The 19,050-nt window shown below is 33.9% G+C and overlaps 1 protein-coding gene across 1 annotated transcript; it reads left to right on the forward strand.

Annotated features, from left to right (window-relative positions):
- The first annotated feature begins 1,007 nt into the window (after window positions 1–1,007).
- LOC114760785 (transcription factor MYC2-like) lies at window positions 1,008–2,309 on the forward strand. Its single transcript, XM_028950070.1, has one exon. The coding sequence runs from the start codon at window positions 1,008–1,010 to the stop codon at window positions 2,307–2,309; it is 1,302 nt and encodes a 433-aa protein (XP_028805903.1).
- Window positions 2,310–19,050: the final 16,741 nt, after the last annotated feature.

Here is a 19,050-nt window from a genome sequence, read left to right on the forward strand (position 1 = left end):
AGAGCATGTCGTGATTCCATGCATGCACCTTTGATTTTCCTAGTTATTATGGAAGCTGAGAGTACATGTCTGCGGCTTCTACACGTTACTCCCATATAAGTGCACATGGAAAACACGTCATATATTGTTACGTCCCTTTCCTACCACGCCGCCCTCATTAATTATAACCACTGTGATTACCATATATTGCTACAATGGTTATATTCCATGTATACCATTACTTAAGAAACTGATCTACATAAATTTTAAAAATTAAAATTAGTTAACTATATATAAATTAGTTATTTATAATAAATGTGAAAATAACATCACTAACAATTAAAAATTATTTTCCACTATGATTCCAAGACAAGAATCTAGATTGTTATTAGGGAAAATTACAATCAGGTTCCAATAAAGAGATTTAATTACCCTAAAATTTGTTAACAAATGAGGAGTATGCAATAACAAGTTCCATTGTAAAAATGACAACTGATTTATGCTACTCACTTATTATTAAGATTTTTTTTATAATCAGGTTCTTTTTTTTGAGACCTCATGATAATTCTATCTTGTTATCATATTATTTGTCTTAGGTTTATGCCGAGTGTCATTTCGTCATAAATTGATCATATTCTACTTTTTTTTAATTAAGTATAACTAATTAATATTAATATCATATACTATGAAATAAAAACGCTGAAATGGTATTTCAAGAAATATCAAAATACAGAAAAAAAAAAAAGAAAGATATATAATTCAAAAGCTACACGTAGTTAATAGATATGGTACATCGCACTGGGGCACATTTGTTCATTTGGATCGATTCTGGAATTCCCACGTGAAATTAATGCAACATAGTAGCAGAACCCTTCCAGGAAAGCTTTTATCATCTGCTAATTATACTATTTTCCCCTTTACTGTCCCTGGTCCTTCCTTTCTCTCTCTTTCTCTCAAATCCGATTACGACTTCTCATTGATTAATTAACAAGAGAAAAGTGAATTGGGGATCTCGATCAGACACCCACATGTCTTGTTCTTCGTCATCATCCAGATCGCTTGTGTCTTCTATGGTTTCTGAAACCTCAGCCACACTTCAACAGCGACTTCAGTTCATTTTGCATAGCCGTACTACTGAGTGGTGGGTTTACATCATCTTCTGGCAAGCTTGGAAAGATGATGAGGGAAGCAGTACGAGGCGCCAAATCTTAAATTGGGCGGATGGCCACTTTCGTGGAACCAGAGAGTCCGAGTCCAAGGAAAACCAGACGAGGGATCAATGGCGAAGCCCTAATCGCTCGAGGAAGATGAGGTTGATTCCGAACCAGCACATGGAAGACGAAGGGCATATGACTGAGTTGGAATGGTTTTACACAGTATCGTTGAATAGATCATTCGCTGCCGGGGAAGACGTGGTGGGCCGTGCCTTCAGCTCAGCCACACATGTTTGGTTGTCCGCTGCAGCCGCCGCCTCCTCCTCCGGCGGCAGCCAGCTCCACGAGTGTGAGAGAGTTCGTGAAGCTTTTGCTCATGGAATCCAAACTCTGGTGTGCATTCCCATTCCTAATGGACTTGGAGTTCTTGAGTTGGCTTCTACTGACTTAATAACCCAAGATTGGAGCTTGATTCAATCGGTTAAATCAGTTTTCGAGTTTGACAACTTCATCAGCCCCAGCCCACCGGGTTTGCTTTCTTCTGAACCTTATTACCATCATTTCAAGAACGAAGATCTCACCGATTCTGAAGCTCTTTTCGGATCATCCTCATCCAAGCCTCGACCCACAAGAAAAAAGGGAAGAAATGACGATGCTGAGATGAAAGGACAAGAACTAATAATGCCTCTAAACCACGTAGAGGCCGAGAGGCAAAGAAGAGAGCGATTGAACCAAAGATTTTATGCTCTTCGTTCTGCTGTTCCCAATGTGTCCAAAATGGACAAAGCTTCTTTGCTCTCAGACGCAGTCACCTACATAAATCAACTCAGGGCCAAAGTTGAGGAACTAGAGGCCAGATTTAAGAAAACTACCACAGAAGAAGAAAAAGAAACTGCTAGAATAATGGATCATTGTTCGAGTTCTGAAGCGAGTTCGCTTGGAGTGGAAGTTAATATTGTGGGAACGGAGGCGATGATAAGGGTTCAGAGCTTAGATGTGAACCACCCAGCTGCCAGATTAATGGATGCTTTGAGACAACTTGATTTTCATGTTCATCATGCCAGCGTTTCAAGAGTCAAAGACCTAATGCTCCAAGACGTTGTCGTCAAGGTTCCCAGTAATTTCATGACTGCCCAGGGGATGAAGGATGCGATTCTACAACGTTTGCAGAACTAGTTCTACATATGACTATGTGTAACATCCTTATTTTTATATCTAGATTTTATAAATAAATATATTTTAGTATCAAGTTAATGGAAATTTAAATATAGGCAAATCAGTTTTGAATTAATCATGCTTTGGGTGTGTGTGTGCATGTGTGTGTGTGATATTATAGAAATAGAAAAGTATAACATAGTATAGAAGTTTCAGATTGACTAATTACTAAAGTGAAGAAGCTTGAGAAGCCTATATATAGGAGATGGTGGTTAGAGTTTGGAGTAAGTAAAAAATTTTCACACACATTTGAGGTAGTCTCAGAAAAGTATTAGTTTTCAGTCTGTTAACTGTTAGATTAGACTAAAATTTGGTTAAACCATTTAGGACATCCAAATAATCAATTTCAACAGTTGGATCATTAATCCGATCTTTGAATTACAAATTATTAGGTACGTTTTCAACTTTTTTTTATTAGATTTTGTAGATAGAGTCCTGAATAGTAAAGTAGCGTTTTTAAATTCATTCACCGTTAGATCTAGCCATAATTTGAAGAATAGAATCATGATAGATAGGAAATTAAATTCAATAGTCGGATCAATGATTTAACTTTTGTAGTGAAAATAACCTAATTCATATTAAATCTATTTATCTAAGTCCTTCGAAGATAGAGCATAAGTCATAAATTGGGGTTTTTCTATGTACGTTATGAATTTGATGATTCTAATGACATAACCTAATAATTAAAGGATATTTAAGTTAAGAAAAATCTAGGAATCGAGTCTAAATCATATATATATGTTCTCACTCTAAACCTTAGAAAAAGGCCATTTGAGCTAGAATTCTAAGTAAAAATTGAAGCTTTTAGAGGAGGAGTTAGAGGTTAGGATTTTGTGAGTAGCTTGCTCTAATACTACATAAATAAAATTTTAATCTCACTTGTAGATAAACTCTATTGTGGCGTTTTCGAGATTGGGCGTTGGTTGTATTTGACAGTTAGCTAAGAGACTGGATAACTAAATTTCTATTTGTTGCATGCTCTAGTATGAAGTTGGTGAGTGGTTTATAACCAATTTTTGTAGACATATATTATGTTTTGTATGAATTGTCTCTTGGGATACTATTTTGAAAAGGATTGAAATCATCTGTGTTGTTAGAAATTAATGATTATGACTATGAGGTATTATCCTAGAATTCTGTTGATTACACATATAAATATGCTATTGTAGACCCTGTGCATTTAGTTTGGATGGGGGAAGAAGATGACTAGAGTTACTGAGATTTATGTACTTGCCACGTAGTATTAGCCTCCATATAGAGCTCTATGGTTGACCATTATTATTGTTTCACTAGTTTTTCGAGCGACTACAACACCCCACTAATTCTTCGAGATGGGACCTATGGTTTACCGAGTGTTCTGTGGTCTTTGGCCGGTCTATACCACTCGTGTGGTGAGCTTGTCAGAGTAGCCAATCAAATGGAAAGAACTTAACCCATGGGTCCAGTTGGTGGAAATAAGAAGGATATAAGGATGGATTTGGGTTCATGAATTGCATATGATATGGGATCTTTACTGATATTTATAGTTTTTAAATAAATGAAAAGTATGTTATCTCTTTTGAAATTATGACCTACATGAGATTGGTGGAAATATTTGTCTTATATGGTTATTGTAAGTTTAAATGTTAAATAAGTATCTATTAACTGTTACTAACTCTACGTATCCTACTTGACACCTTGCTAGCCCATGCTAGGGTGTGTGATAGGTAGGGATTTAGTTATTGAGATGTTGTCTCACTTCTGTTGTTTTACCATTTTTAGGAAATAATATGTTAGCAAGAACTTCGGGGAAGACTTCTGAGGCTCAATAGCTGTAGCTGACAGTATAGAGCTTCTGGACCTTACTTTATACTATCTTTTTATATATTGCCATGCATCAAGATAGCATTCATTTGGAACTTATTATACTTTCTCATAGTTTTATGTTGTTTGTCTTGATGAACGTATTGCATCTTTTATTTTTGGTTTATTTTGTCTGGACATTGGTTTGAAGTACTGGTAGTGGGCCTGAGGCCCTTAGGTTGTATGTAATTGAATTACTTGTGGATCCACGATGTGATAATGACAATTTCTACAAGTTTAGTCATTATTAGTATTGATTGAGATAGTCAAACTTGAACTGCTATTATAATTTATCCATTAGGGGTGTGTTGTTTTATAACCATATTAGTTATGATTAATCTTTCCTAACATGGTTTACGTGTGAATGTGCTATATGATGGTGTATGTTGATTACAGATGATAAGTTATTTCTTTTCTCTAACCATGATAGCCTTAACTAAGGGTGAATGCCTTTCTATTATGGTTAGTCCCTTCAAGATGTGATTGCTTTTAAATAATCATGATAGGGTATTTTGTATGGTTTTATTCCTTTTTATTATGGTTAGTTCTAGTTAGATAAGTGGTGACATTACATTTTGGTATTCAAAGCCTTCGGTTTTATCTTTTTCATGATTCTGAATTGCTTCCTGCATGCATATTGTGGTAATATACATAATTGCATAAACTTTCTTGAAATGTCCTTACTTTTCTTGTGTTTTCTTTCTTTTGGTTGTATTCATGAGTTCCATCCTTAGGTGGGAAAAATGACAAGACCATGAAGAATTGAACCCATAATGGAGGAGGCTTCTTTTTGTCCAAATTAACCTCTTAAGCAACCTAGTGATTAACTACTTAAGCAACCTCAACAGCAGAATAACGAGGTTCTACTGACATAATTATGACAGGTAGTGCTAAAGTAGTGGAAGAAAGGCTTAAAAAGCTGGAGGAGGATATAAATGGAAAAAGGAATTCTAACATTGGAGCAGAAGAAAACCCAGTTGAGATTAAGGGTATAGGTGACTTGTGATCTAGAAAGCAAGGTGCTCTAAGTGCTAAGAGCAGGACAGAAATTATCTAACAAACTCGTTTGGCGGACACTTCAATGAAAATAGTATGGAAAGATGTGAGCCATCGTAATCCCCTGAGATTTAAGGGTGACATGAATCCGGTTAAAGTGGAAGGTTGGATTGATAAATCAGAGACCATTTTAAGAACTACCCCTTGCACTTCTTAGCATGAGGGGCAAGTAGCTATTGTGCTGTTAGAAAGACAAGCTAAGCACTGGTGGGAAAGTGTGAGCCCAGCTGACGACTCATAAGTCACTTGGAATGAATTTAAGAGGATGTTCTTCGATCACTATTTCCCACCTACCCTATGTCAGGATAAGGAATCAGAGTTCTTTGCCTTATAACAAAACAATATGCATGAAGACAACTTCATCACTAAGTTTATAGGCCTATGCAAATATGTGACATTGTTGAGGAGGAATAAGGACTTAGGTTGGATGGCTAGGCAATTACGAGAAAGAGCTAAACCAGACTTGAAGTAACAACTAGCCCTAGTTCCAGTGACTGACTTTGAAGACATGTGCACCAACCTTCGAGTTGCAATTAGGCGGACTTATGAGGCTGAAGAAGCTCGCAAAAGGATTCTCAAGGGCAGTTCTCCTCGTACCCCAGACCAACTGGAGGGGTTAGTAAGAGAAATAATACTGGCACCGGAAGTGTAGGTCCATATGGGAAAAATCAAAGTCTAGGCCACAAGAAATCTGTACAGAAGGGTTCAACCCAGAAGAATATAATCTCAAGATCTTAGTTTAATAAAAGCCCGATCACTCATCATGAATCAATGATGTCAACCCCTACTGTTCATGGACCTTGCTTATAGTGTGGAAGAAACCATCCTGAAAAATGTTGGGAATGCTATAAATGTCATAAAATGGGACATATTGCTCATTATTGCCCTAAGAATTAGCATAATGCTCAGAACTCTCGGGATACTCAATCAATAATGTCAAGCCGTATCTTTTCTATCACGTAGGAAGAAGTGGGTACTGCTCCTAACACCATCAAATGTATGATAGGAACATAATGTCGAAGTACTGTTTGATTCTAGTGCTACCCATTCCTTTGTTTCTTATAAGTATGTCTTGCATTCCAATTTGCACATCTTCAAGATGCCTATTATTTTGAGTTTGTCTACTCTTACAAGTTTATCCGTTAAAATGACCCAGGCTTGTTTAAACCTTATGTTAGATTTTAAAGATTGTAGAACAATAATAGATCTAATTTGTTTGCCATTACAAAGGATGAATGTAATTATTGGGATGGATTGGTTATCACATAATAATGCTATGCTAGATTGTACAAAAAAAGTAGTGGTCTTCCCTGGAGATGTGGTGCCTATAGGACCGTTTAGTGGGTCAATATTCTTATATGTCGTACAAGTAGATGCATGTGTACAAAAAGAGTGTCAAGCTTGCACAGTGTTGTTTTTAATACAAATAAATACTGAGAAAGGAATCAATCATATTGATGTGGTAAGGGAATTTTCAGAAGTCTTTCCTAAGAAAATGACTAGGTTACCTTCTAAACAAGAAGTCGAGTTTGCAATTGATTCAATGCCAGGCATCCTATATCTAAGACTCCTTATCAAATGTCTCCATCCGAGTTGAATAAATTAAAAGGACAAATAGAGGAACTTCTCGAGAAAGGGTTTATTAGACCCAGTGTACTCTCATGGGGATCCCTAGTGTTATTTGTTAAGAAGAAAGATGAGAGTATGCATTTGTTCATCAATTATCGACAACTGAACAAGGTAACAATCAAAAACCAAGTACTCCTTACCTAGAATAGATGATCTATTAGATCAGCTGGCGAGATCTTCAGTCTTCTCTAAGATTGATTTGCAGTTAGGCTACCGTCAACTTAGAGTTAAAGCAAAAGATATCACTAAGACTACTTTTTGTACAAGATATGGATACTATGAGTTCCTGGTAATGCCATTTGGGCTAACTAATGCTTCAACAGTGTTTATGGACTACATGAATCAAATTTTTAGACCCTATCTAGACCAGTTCATAGTTGTCTTTATTGATGACATCTTAATCTATTTAAAAAGTGAAACAAAACATCAAGAATACCTCAGAGTTGCACTACAAGTGTTGAAAGATCATAAGCTCTATGTAAAGTTGAGCAAGTGTGAGTTTTGGTTGAAGGAAGTAAACTTTTAAGGCCACGTGGTTTCAGTAGAGGGGTGGCAATAGACTCGAGTAAAGTAGATGTTGTGTTGAAATGGGAGTCACCCAAGTCAATTACAAAGGTTAGAAGCTTCATGGGATTAGCCAGATACTATCATAAGTTTATCAAATAGTTCTCTCAGATCACCATGCCATTAACAAAATTAACAAAGAAAGATCAATCTTTCATATGGACTAACAAGTGCGAAGCTGCATTTCAAGAATTGAAATCTCGATTAACAACTGCACCCGTTCTTACTATCCCTGACCCAAATCGGCCATACACCCTATATAATGATGCCTCATTAAAAGGTTTGTGTGCCGTGTTAATGCAAGATAGGAAGGCGGTAGCATATGCTTCATGATAGCTAAGATCCCATGAGAAAAATCATCTGACTCATGATCTAGAGCTGGCAGTAGTGGTATTTGCCGTTAAGATTTGGAAACACTATCTTTATGATTCAAAATTTGAAGTGTTTAGTGACAATAAGAGGCTATAGTATTTGATTGATAAGAAAGAATTAAACAACCAGAAGTGAAGGTAGCTAGAGTTTCTAAAAGATTATGATTTTAAATTGAAATATCACCTAGACAAGGCAAAGGTGGTCGTAGATGCTCTAAGCCAAAAAACCATTCACGTACTCTATATGAATCTAAGAGAGTACTACTTACTAGAGAGCTTGAGGGATAGCAGGGCTTTCCTTAGCTTACCTATCATATTATAGTCAGATGTTAATGTGATTGATTTAAGAGAGGAACTTGTGAGTCCTCAATCATAAGATGAGCACCTAAAGAGAATTAAAAAAGAGTTACAGAAAAAAGAGTAAAGGATTATAGCTTTGGGGGGATCGTATTTTAAGATATCAAGGGAAGGTGTATATTCTAAGTAATAGAGAAATTAAGAAGCTGGTACTAGAGGAAGCCCATCGAAGTAAATATACCATGCATCCTGGAGCCATTAAGATGTATTATGACTTGAGGCAACGATATTGGTGGCCAAGAATAAAGTGGGATGTGACAGAGTATGTACAGAGATGTCTCACTTATTAGAGAGTAAAGATCAAACACTAAAAACCCCCAAGCTTATTGTAGAATCTAGAGGTACATAAGTGGAAATGGGAGAGTATCTCTATGGATTTCATTACAGGATTGCCAAGGACGCCAGGAGGTTTTGATGCCATATGGGTTGTTGTGGATTGATTAACAAAGTATGCCTACTTTTTTCCATTAAGATGAACTATTCAATAGAAAAATTAGCACATATATATGTCTAAAAAATAATTAGACTTCATGGGACCTCAACAAGTATAGTCTCAGATTGCGATCCCAAGTTCACATCAGGATTTTTGAAATTATTATAAGAGGTAGTGGGATCCAAATTGTGTTTTGGTACGGCATACCACCCATAGAGTAATGGACAAATTGAAAGAACTATACAAATATTGGAAGATATGCTTTGAGCACATGCTATTAAGTTTAGAGGGAGTTAGGATAGCCACTTATCATTAGCAATAGTTACCATTCTGGTATAGAAATGGCACCATTTGAGGAATTATATGGTAGAAAGTGTAGATCACCATTGTGTTGGATAGAGTTGAGTGAAAGGACTATTATTGGCCCCGATTATATAGATGAGACTACCAAGAAAATCGAAGTAAACAAATAAATGTTGCTGACTACACAAAGTAGATAGAAAGCCTACGCTAATCAAAGACAAAGACTTTTAGAGTTTAAAGTGGGGGACCATGTGTTCCTAAAGGTATCTCCTACTACTAGTATTAGTACATCCATTAAAGCTAAAAAGTTGACAAGAAGATATATCGGACCATACAAAATTCTAGAAAAAATTGGGCTAGTAGCCTACCACATTGCACTACCTCCGCACTTGTCAAATGTGCATGATGTATTCCATGTCTCCCAATTGAAGAAATACCAGTCAGACCCATCACATATTGTAGAACTAAAAGAGGTGGAACTACGGGAAGACTTAACTTATAAAGTAGAACCACAGAGAATCCTTGATGCCAAGGATAAGGAATTGCAGAATAAGACTATTAGACTCCTTAAAGTCTTCTGGAAGGGCATGTCACATGGGAATGATACCTGGGAAACTGAGGAGAGAATACATTGTGACTATCCTTACCTATTCGATAAAGGTATGAACACGTTGTCCATCATTAAATTTTGAGGACAAAATTCCTTTAGGTGGGGAGAACTGTAACATCCTTATTTTTATATCTAGAATTTAATTAATTTTATAAACAAATATATTTTAGTATCAAGTTAATGGAAATTTAAATATAGCTAGATCATTTTTGAATTAATCATGCTTTGTGTGTGCGCATGTGAATGTGAATGTGTGTGATACTATGGAAATAGAAAAGTATAACATAGTGTAGAAGTCCTAGATTGACTAATTACTAGAGTGAATGAGCTTGAGGAGCCTATATATAGGAGGTGGTGGTTGGCGTTTGGAGTAAGTAAATAATTTTTGCACATATATAAGCAGTCTCAAAAAAATACCAGTTTTGAGTCTGTTAACCATTGGATCATACTAAAATTTGGCCAAACCATTTAGGACAGCCAAATAATCAATTTCAACAATTGGATCATCAATCCAATCTTTGAGTTACAAGTTATTAGGTACGTTTTTAATTTTTTTTAAAAAGATTTTGTAGATAAAGTTCTAAATAGTAAATTAGCGTTTTTAAATTTATTCACCGTTAGATCTAACCGTAATTTGGAGAATAGAATCATGATAGATAGAAAATGAAATTCAATGGTCAGATCAATGATTTAACTTTTGTAGTGAAAATAACCTAACTTGTATTAAATCTATTTATCTAAGTCCTTCAAAAATAGAACGTAAGTTATAAATTGGGATTTTTCTATCTACGTTATGAATTTGATGATTCTAATAACATAACCTAATAATTAAAGATATTTAAGTTAAGTAAAATCTAGGAATCGAGTCTAAATCATATACATATGTTCTCACTCCAAACCTTGGAAAAAGGTCTTTTGAGCTAGAATTCCAAGTAAAAGTTGAAGCTTTTAGAGAAGGAGTTATAAGCTAGGATTTTGTTAGTAGCTTACTCTAATGCTATAGAGATAATATTTTAATTTTATTTGTAGATAAATCCTATTATGGCATTTTTGAGGTTGGGCTCTTGTTGTATTTGACTGTTAGCTAAGAGACCAGGTAACTAAATTTCTATCTGTTGCATGCTCTGATATGAAGTTGGTGAGTAGTTTATAACCAATTTTTGTATACGTATATTATGCTTTGTATGAGCTGTCTCGTGGAATACTATTTTGAAAAGGTTTGAAATCATTTGTGTTGTTAGAAATTAATCATTATGACTATGAGATGTTATTATGGAATTCTATTAATTATGCATATAAATATGTTATTGTGGACCTTGTGCATTTAGTTTAGGTGGGGGAAGAAGATGACTGGAGTTACTGAGATTTATATACTTGTCACGTAGTATTAGCCTCCATATGAAACTCTATGGTTGGCCACTATTATTGTCCCACTAGTTTTTCGAGGGACTACAACACCTTACTAGTTCTTCAAGGTGGAACCTATGATCCACTGAATGCTCTATGGTCTTTGGCCGGTCCATACCACTCATGTGGTGAGCTTGTCAGAGTAGCCAATCAAATAGAAAGAACTTAGCCCGTGGGTCCAATCGGCAGAAATAAGGAAGATATAAGGATGGATTTGGGTTCATGAATTGCATATGATATGGGATCTTCACTGATACTTATATCTTTTAAATAAATAAAAAGTATGTTATCCTTTTTGAAATTATTGGCTGCATGAGATTGGTGGAAATATTTGTCTTATATGGTTATTATAAGTTGAAATGTTAAATAAATGTCTATTGACTGTTAACTCTAAATATCCCATCTGACACCTCACTAGCCCATACCAAGGTATGTGTTAGGGAGGGATTTAGTTACTAAGACGTTGTCTCACTCTCGTTGTTTTACTATTTGCAGGAAACAATATGTTAGCAGGACCTTCGGGGAAGACTCCTGAGGCTCAATAGTTGTAGTTGGCAATGTAGAGCTTCTGGACCTTACTTTATGCAATCTTTTCGTATATTGCCATGCATCAGGATTGCATTCACTTGGAACTTATTATACTTTCTCATATTTTTATGTTGTTTGTCTTGATGGACATATTGCATCTTCTATCTTTGGTTTATTTTGTCTTGACACTGGCTTAGAGTACTGATAGTGGGCATGAAGCCCTTAGGTTGTATGTAATTGAATTATTTGTGGATTCATGATGTGATAATGAAAATTTTTGGAAGTTTAGTCATTGTTAGTTTTGATTGAAATAGTCAAATCTGAACTGTAATAAGTTATTTTCTTTTTTCTAACGATGATAGCCTTAATTAAGGTTGAACGCTTTCTATCATGGTTAGTCTCTTAAAAATGTGATTGCTTTTAAATAACTATGATAAGTATGTTATATGGTTTTATTCTTTTTTATCATGGTTCGTTCTAGCTAGGTAAGTGGTGACATTACACTATGTCTGTGTCAGTCTTTAAAGTGCTCATTCCACAGATTATTCTTCTTTGATGCTGGGAAATTTGCTTCTATTGCGTTAGATTTTGATCAAGATGTTTAGTTTCCCAATTATTGATTCATTTAACAGCTGGTTAACCTGGTCATGTATGATTTCGTTTGTATCACCAGCTTTGTCATGTTCCAAATGATGATAAACAAATTCATTGTATACAAGTCTTGAGTGATTTTTGAAAGGAATCTGTCTTACGAATATAATTTAAAATTTCCAAGTGGGAATGTGGATGTGCATATCTTCTAGTTGTAATTATTAATACATCCAATCTTTAATATAAGAGCTAGTTTATTAATTTGAGTAGATCAAGAAAATTAGTTAAATTAGTTATTTGTAATAAACAGATATTGTCTTCTTTAAAATATCCTTAATAATCATATATATTAATTAGAATTATCATTTGATAAAACATTTAATATATATAACTACCACAAGAATTACCTTAAAAAAATAAATTAATATGAAAGACAAAATGAATTGGGATTTTATATTTATGACCAAAGTAAATGTCAAACTAGTTCTTATATTAAGAACTGAAAGTAGTATATGACTAATTTATTGGTAATAAATATGAGTTAATTTTCTTAAAGTACCCTTAGTAATCATGACTTAGATTAGATGGAAACTCCCTTAATATGTGTAATAAATAAGGTTATTTTAGATAATAAATTATAAATTTCAGGTACAAAATAGGTTGGCATCCTATATTTAAAACCAAATTCAAATCTCAACTAACTCTTATATCAAGAATGAAGATAATATTATATATCAAGAGAGGATTTTTAATGTGAGTTAGGTAGAGCTTTTTAATATTGGTTTTAAAAGGAATGTATAAACATAGTTTTGTAAACACTTATGTAAAAAGATGAGTTAGGTAAAGAATTCAATGTCAAATGTAAAAATTCCACATCAATTAAAAGATGACATAGAAATTAACTTGTCAATCAACATGAAATGTTTACATTTTATGTCCCTTTTTTTTTAATCTAACGAATGTTACTAAAAGTCGCTTTCCATGTTTCTTTTACAGTTAACCGATGCGAAATGTGCGTGTGTATTGTTTGCTTTTTTATCACACCAACTTGCAAAAGACATTTATTAAACCAAAAACCAGAATTAGCAACACTAAATCAATAATATCGCAGCATCCAGTGAACCAACAATAAACCAAAATGCCTTGTGTCCAAAATCAATAACAAATACAATTATAATGAGTTGAAGTCCAAAGAAACTATAAATGTCATCAGCTAATGAAACTAACTATTCTACTACATCTCGTCATTAATATAAGAGTTAGTTAACTAATTTGAGTACATTAAAAAATTAGTTAAATTAGTTATTTGTAATAAATATATATTATTTTTCTTAAAATACGGTTGCTAATCAAGTATTATTTCATAAAATATTTAACATACATATGCAACTACTACAAAGACTATCTTGAGAAAAATAAATAAATATGGGAGATAAAGTGGATTTCAGTCTTATATTTAAAATTAACTTTTAAAAGTCAAACCAACTCTTATATTGAGGACTGAAAGTAGTACCATCGTCGGTCATTAATATATGACCTCATTTGTCTTTTATTTTGATTTTAAATATAAGATTCCAATCCACTTTATTTCTCATATTTATTTATTTATTTCTCAAAATAGTCTTTCTAATAATGGTAACTCTAGCCAATAAACTTGATTAGCAAGGACAATTTAAGAAAGACAACACATATTTATTATAAATAATTAACTTAATTTATTTTTTTAATTTACTCAAATTAATCAACTAGTTTTTATATTTAGGATAGAAGGTAGTATTACACTAAAAACAATATCCGACAAACTAATTGGTTTTCACGACTTCCCAACTTCAATTATGTGCTGTCACAAGCTTTCTCGAATCTCATCCATCTCATCACTGTATAATATATGCATATTGAAATCAAACAACAATTAACTAACTTTCCCAGTTGTGGTAATCTCATGCATGTAGCAGATGCTACATTCGGGTTGACGATGATACTAAAAATAAAAAAATATGATGGAACTTAATGCCAACAAAAACATGTTTAAAGAATAATAAAAGATAAAATATGAAACTACTTACTCTTCAATGTTTAATATATTTTAATTAATTTTTTCTTTTAATAGATACATAACTTAAAATAAATTTAATACATAATAAATAAAAGATAAAAGATACGTTAGTTATAAAATAAATATAATCTTATAACTAACGTATCTTTAAAAAATAAATTTACTATTAAAAAATTGTATATTAAAATTTTTGAAATCTAAACTATCTATATCAAATTCTAAATAGTTTAAATTATATTATAATAATAAACACATAGTATTTATCACTGTGATGAGTCCTAATATTTGACCGCTTTAACAACAAAATTGCCAAGTAATAATGAGCACACAGGTTTGGCTTGGGAGGTGTTTAAGATATTCTTGTGTAACTGCAGATTATGGGGAGAGATGCGGCGATGACCTGGGGGTTGGGACGCCACGGTGCATTTAATCTCTTGTAATTGTACGGTTTTCTTTGGCAAACTGTACTGATTACTTCTAATGACCCAGATGAACAAACCTGGGACAACATTATTTGACATTTATGTAATTTAATTGTCAAGTATTTAGAACATAATTACTAGTTACTAAACTAATTTTTAATACATCCAGCACTTTAAAATATTTTTTCAATAACATTTAATATCTTTAAGTAATTTTTGATGCAACATTTTCTGGTGTTGGATGCACTAAACTTTAGTTTAAGATATTGGGTACTAGTAAAGAAATACTCAAGTGTGCTGAATGCTAGATAGAAGATGTTATTGAAAAAATATTTTAGCCTGCTAAGTGGATCAAAAATTATTTTACATAAATATAACTGAAAAATACTTTAATGTATTGTGTATTAGATATTAAGCACTGTTAAAAAAAAATCCTTTATGCTGCTGAGTCCACTAACAAATTTTTTTTTTGGTACAAAAAAGTTTAGGTGAGTTGGGTCCCGGAGACTCACAAAGGTACTTACAGATCGTTCATCAACAAGGTCCTCATATCGGCGGCGGGATTCAAACTCATGATCTTGTGGGGTTATGAACCAGCTTTTTACCAATTGAACCAACTCTTGTTGGTACTAACAAATTAAACCTATCTATGTTTATGGTGATCTATAGCCTGGTCCACGAGGGGAGGATTAACTGGATTTAGGTCTGGCTTGGAGTTTTGAGTTGGCTCATTCTCATTTTTCAGCTCATTTGAAGACTTAAGTCCTAAGTCAGTCTCGAGTAGGATTCCTTCTAATAGAAGGATACCTATGTTTTAGAGGGAAAAAAAAAGTCCCAAGTCAGTCTTTAATTTCTTGGACTCTGCGGAGATGCCACAGACAGAGCTTGCCTTTTATGAAAAAAAGTATTCCCTCCGTTCCTTATTATAAGAGACAAATAACCGAAAGAACAATTAATGTGTAAAAAATATAATTTTTTTTTCTAAAAATACTCTCATTAATAAGGAGAGAGAGCATGAGAGAGAACAATTAAATTATTAAAAGAAAGAGAAGTGGGAGGGAGAGAGAGTGTGAGTTGGAGATAATAAATATGGGTAAAATAGTAAATCAACAAAAAAAAGGAGAGACAACTTGTAAGTATCTCTTATATATAGGAACATGCTATAAACATCAAATATCTCTTATAATAAGAAACGGAGGGAGTAGCATTCTGTAGTGAGATTATCACAGAAAAATAATTACCAGGAAGACATTAAACTTCCTTCCCAACACTGTTAGAATCAAGGCTACTTCTAAGGTTGGCACCATTCGTTAAATTCTTCCTGTGTAACGGGAACAACAGGGGTACATCTCCGTCAATTTTTTTTCACTTCCTTTAATGCTTCTGGTAACTTGCAGAGAATCTCCTTACCTTCATCAAAGAGTTCATCTTCCTCCATGGGATTGGTTCCATGAGCAACTTTGCTAAATCCCATTAGTGAAACTCCGTAGGAAGGGGACATCTTTGGCGGGGTGTTGAAGCCTTCAGCTTCACTCCTGTTCTCCTCCATGGTATGGTTCTCTTGCAGAAGTTTCTCCTCCATTTCATCATCCAGGATGGCCTGTGGAGTCCCTTATACCTTCTTCATTTTCCAGTCCTCTTGGCCGTCGACTAGCTGCCGGTCCGGCAGTATCTTTCCCTAGCCTGAATCCAAGGGTGTCACCGGCAACATTAGAGAGGAGGAAAATGTTTCATCTCAAATCAGTTTTTTCTAAAAGTTTTTTCAAATGCAGTAACCCCCCCCCCCCCAAAGAAAAAAAAAAACCACCCCAAAAAGTGGTACACAACTATAGCCAACACTTCAGCGGCTTCTTCCATTTTAGTATGTGAATATCTTGTGCAATATGCACCATTAAAATGCCATATACAAAAGCAGTATATTTGACAAGTTCAAGTTAGGTATAAAGATAGAGCTAATCTTAACTTTTACAATGTATAAGGTAAACTTTGAAAGTATATATCTCCACACACACCTCAGTAGGAAGTATTTTGGGGCTAATTTTTTTTGCCCCCAAATTGAAAGCAATACGCATTGGTTCAGGATAAAAACCGATACTAATTTCACTTGTAGCGGTTAACAGAAGCTTATCCAAATTGTTGCTACACAACCACTACAAATAAGATTACTCAAAATCACTATCCTGATTTTTATAAATACTTGCAACTTGCTCCTATTCCTCTCTTCGTTTCTTTCTTCTTCTCTTAATATTTGGATTAATTTTTTAGAAGTAATTTTACAATATTTATAAAATTAGTATGTGAGAGGTTACGGCTGCCCCCGGACTACATGGTGCACCTCTGGCGGATTCTGATGGAATGTAGTTAGTTTCCTGCTTTCTTTCTTATAAAAAAAAAAAAATAATAATAATAATAATAAGTATGCGATAGAAGCTGTCTCAGTTTGCATGAAAATACTTTTTTTTTTAAATGTTGTTTTCTATATCCCTAGTAATCTATTACATTTGACTAATTATTAAAATTGCACAGAATTCCCTAATATTAAACTATACATTTTTAAATTTAGAATAAAAATTTGTAGCAATTAACAATTGTAACAAATTTTGGGACACGAATATTTCCAACTAAACTTTAAACCACTATTATGGTGATGCTTGAATTCAAATAATTCTTATATATTTGTAGCGGTTTTAGAACCATTGCAAAATTTGGCTCCAATATTTCAAAAATTCTCGTGAAAACTTCAAAATTTTGGCGCTAACATCTGTGGCTGTTCTTCAGCTACGACAAATATCTAAAAATTATTTGAATTTCAGTGTCGCTATAGTAGCAATTAGAAAAACCACTTCTACTACTATATTAGACATCAGAATTTTACCATAGCTTTGTAAAGAGTTCATTTTACAGTTATGAATATTGTAACAAGTTTGACCAAGTGTGTGGCGGTTTTATAAAAATGCTACCAAATTGTTTGCCTCCACTGAGTGAGTAACGGTTTGCATAACCTTTACCAATCATGTTAATAACAAGTATAATTGCTAGAAGTGCTACAAATTAACCATAACAAAATACTAATTTTTTTGGTAGTGTCCCTCCTCTTTAGTCTTTATATTCTTTTTCTTCTCCCTTTTCCCCTTCCCCACCCTACAATAATTGGCATCAGAGCCATAACCCATCACCTTCCCATTATATTGCCAAACTCATGTCATAGCATGTCTCTTACAAGCCTCACCATAGAACACTAAAGCATGCGGTGTTTTTTTTTTTTTTTTTGGCTTCACGATAGTTTACTTGGGCTTCTGTCATTACGGACCTTCCTAGAGCCAAGAATCATCATAATGGAATTTGGGGTAGAGTTTCTTACTTTGGGTTCTTAAAGCTGTTTGTTAAGGTACTCTAATCCTAAACCTTCCGGAGAATCATCCTCTGGACGCATCATTTATATATGTAACTTGTCACTTGATTTGAATTTTGTTAATCAAAAAGAGAGGGAAAAAAAAGAAGGAAAAAAATAAAAATTTATAAAAATTTAGGGAAAAAAACCAAATTTAGGAGGAAAAAAACCAAACCTTCAGTTTTCAATCTACATTGATTATGGTTTGGATCAATTCGTTGCTTTCTCATATCTATTTCTTTTACGCTAGGATGGTCAAAGTTTGCAACGGCTCTAGGATTGTTGAATACTTAGTTGGAGGTCATCGTGAAGATTTGGCTAAGATTGTTACTTATTTAGCATGGTTCTTGAGGAGCGTTAGGTTCCAAGAGGGTTATATTATATTGAATGAAATCCTCACTTGTTTAATAAGGGCAACTTGAAAACCTTCTATCTAGAGCTGGTAACGAGTTAGGCTTGTGGGTCTAACCTGCTAAAAATAGCAAGTTATAACTGATTAAAAGTCAACCCGCCTAAGCATTTTGACCAGCACTGCCAGCCCCCATTTTTTCATTTTTTAAATTATATTAATTATTATAAGTATATCATTAAATGTCATATCTTATTTGAAAAATTAAGAAAATGCCCATAATATTTATTCGGTGTTTTCAATAAATTATTTTAGGAAAAAGAAGAATTTTATTATATATTTTTTATATTATATGAGGGAAAAATATAACAAATTAAAAAAGACAGTAAATAAATGTGGTGGGTGTGGATTAAGATGGGCTAAAAAAACAACCCATTTAAAAGCAGGCCTTTTAGCCCACACCACATGAGTTGAACCCATCATGAGTTTACCCGCATTATCACGTTACTTCAATCAGTCCTAGAACCCTGAAGGGCATGCTAGTCAGTTGCTCCAAGTGACACAATTATCGATGATATAATTACATCGACTAAGAAGCAATCTACTAAACTAAATTGTTTGATCAGCACTCTACCTAATATCATTAAGCAAGATGCTCTCGTTCTTCTGGCGAGTTTCTTTCTATCTGAAGCCCCAAGGGGGGGAAGTTATACCCATCACGATTAGGCGATTAGCTATTTTAATTTTCAACCTCTTATTAGTTTTCATTTTGCACTTGCCTTTGACAGCCCCC

This window comes from Neltuma alba, unplaced genomic scaffold, assembly GCF_004799145.2.
Source record: "Neltuma alba isolate B1F8T4 unplaced genomic scaffold, ASM479914v2 tig00011022_pilon, whole genome shotgun sequence".
NCBI classification, from domain to species: Eukaryota; Viridiplantae; Streptophyta; class Magnoliopsida; order Fabales; family Fabaceae; genus Neltuma; species Neltuma alba.

Bases quoted from the DNA above. Each gene is read 5' to 3' on its own strand.
- LOC114760785 (XM_028950070.1), top strand. From the start codon at position 1,008: ATGTCTTGTTCTTCGTCATCATCCAGATCGCTTGTGTCTTCTATGGTT.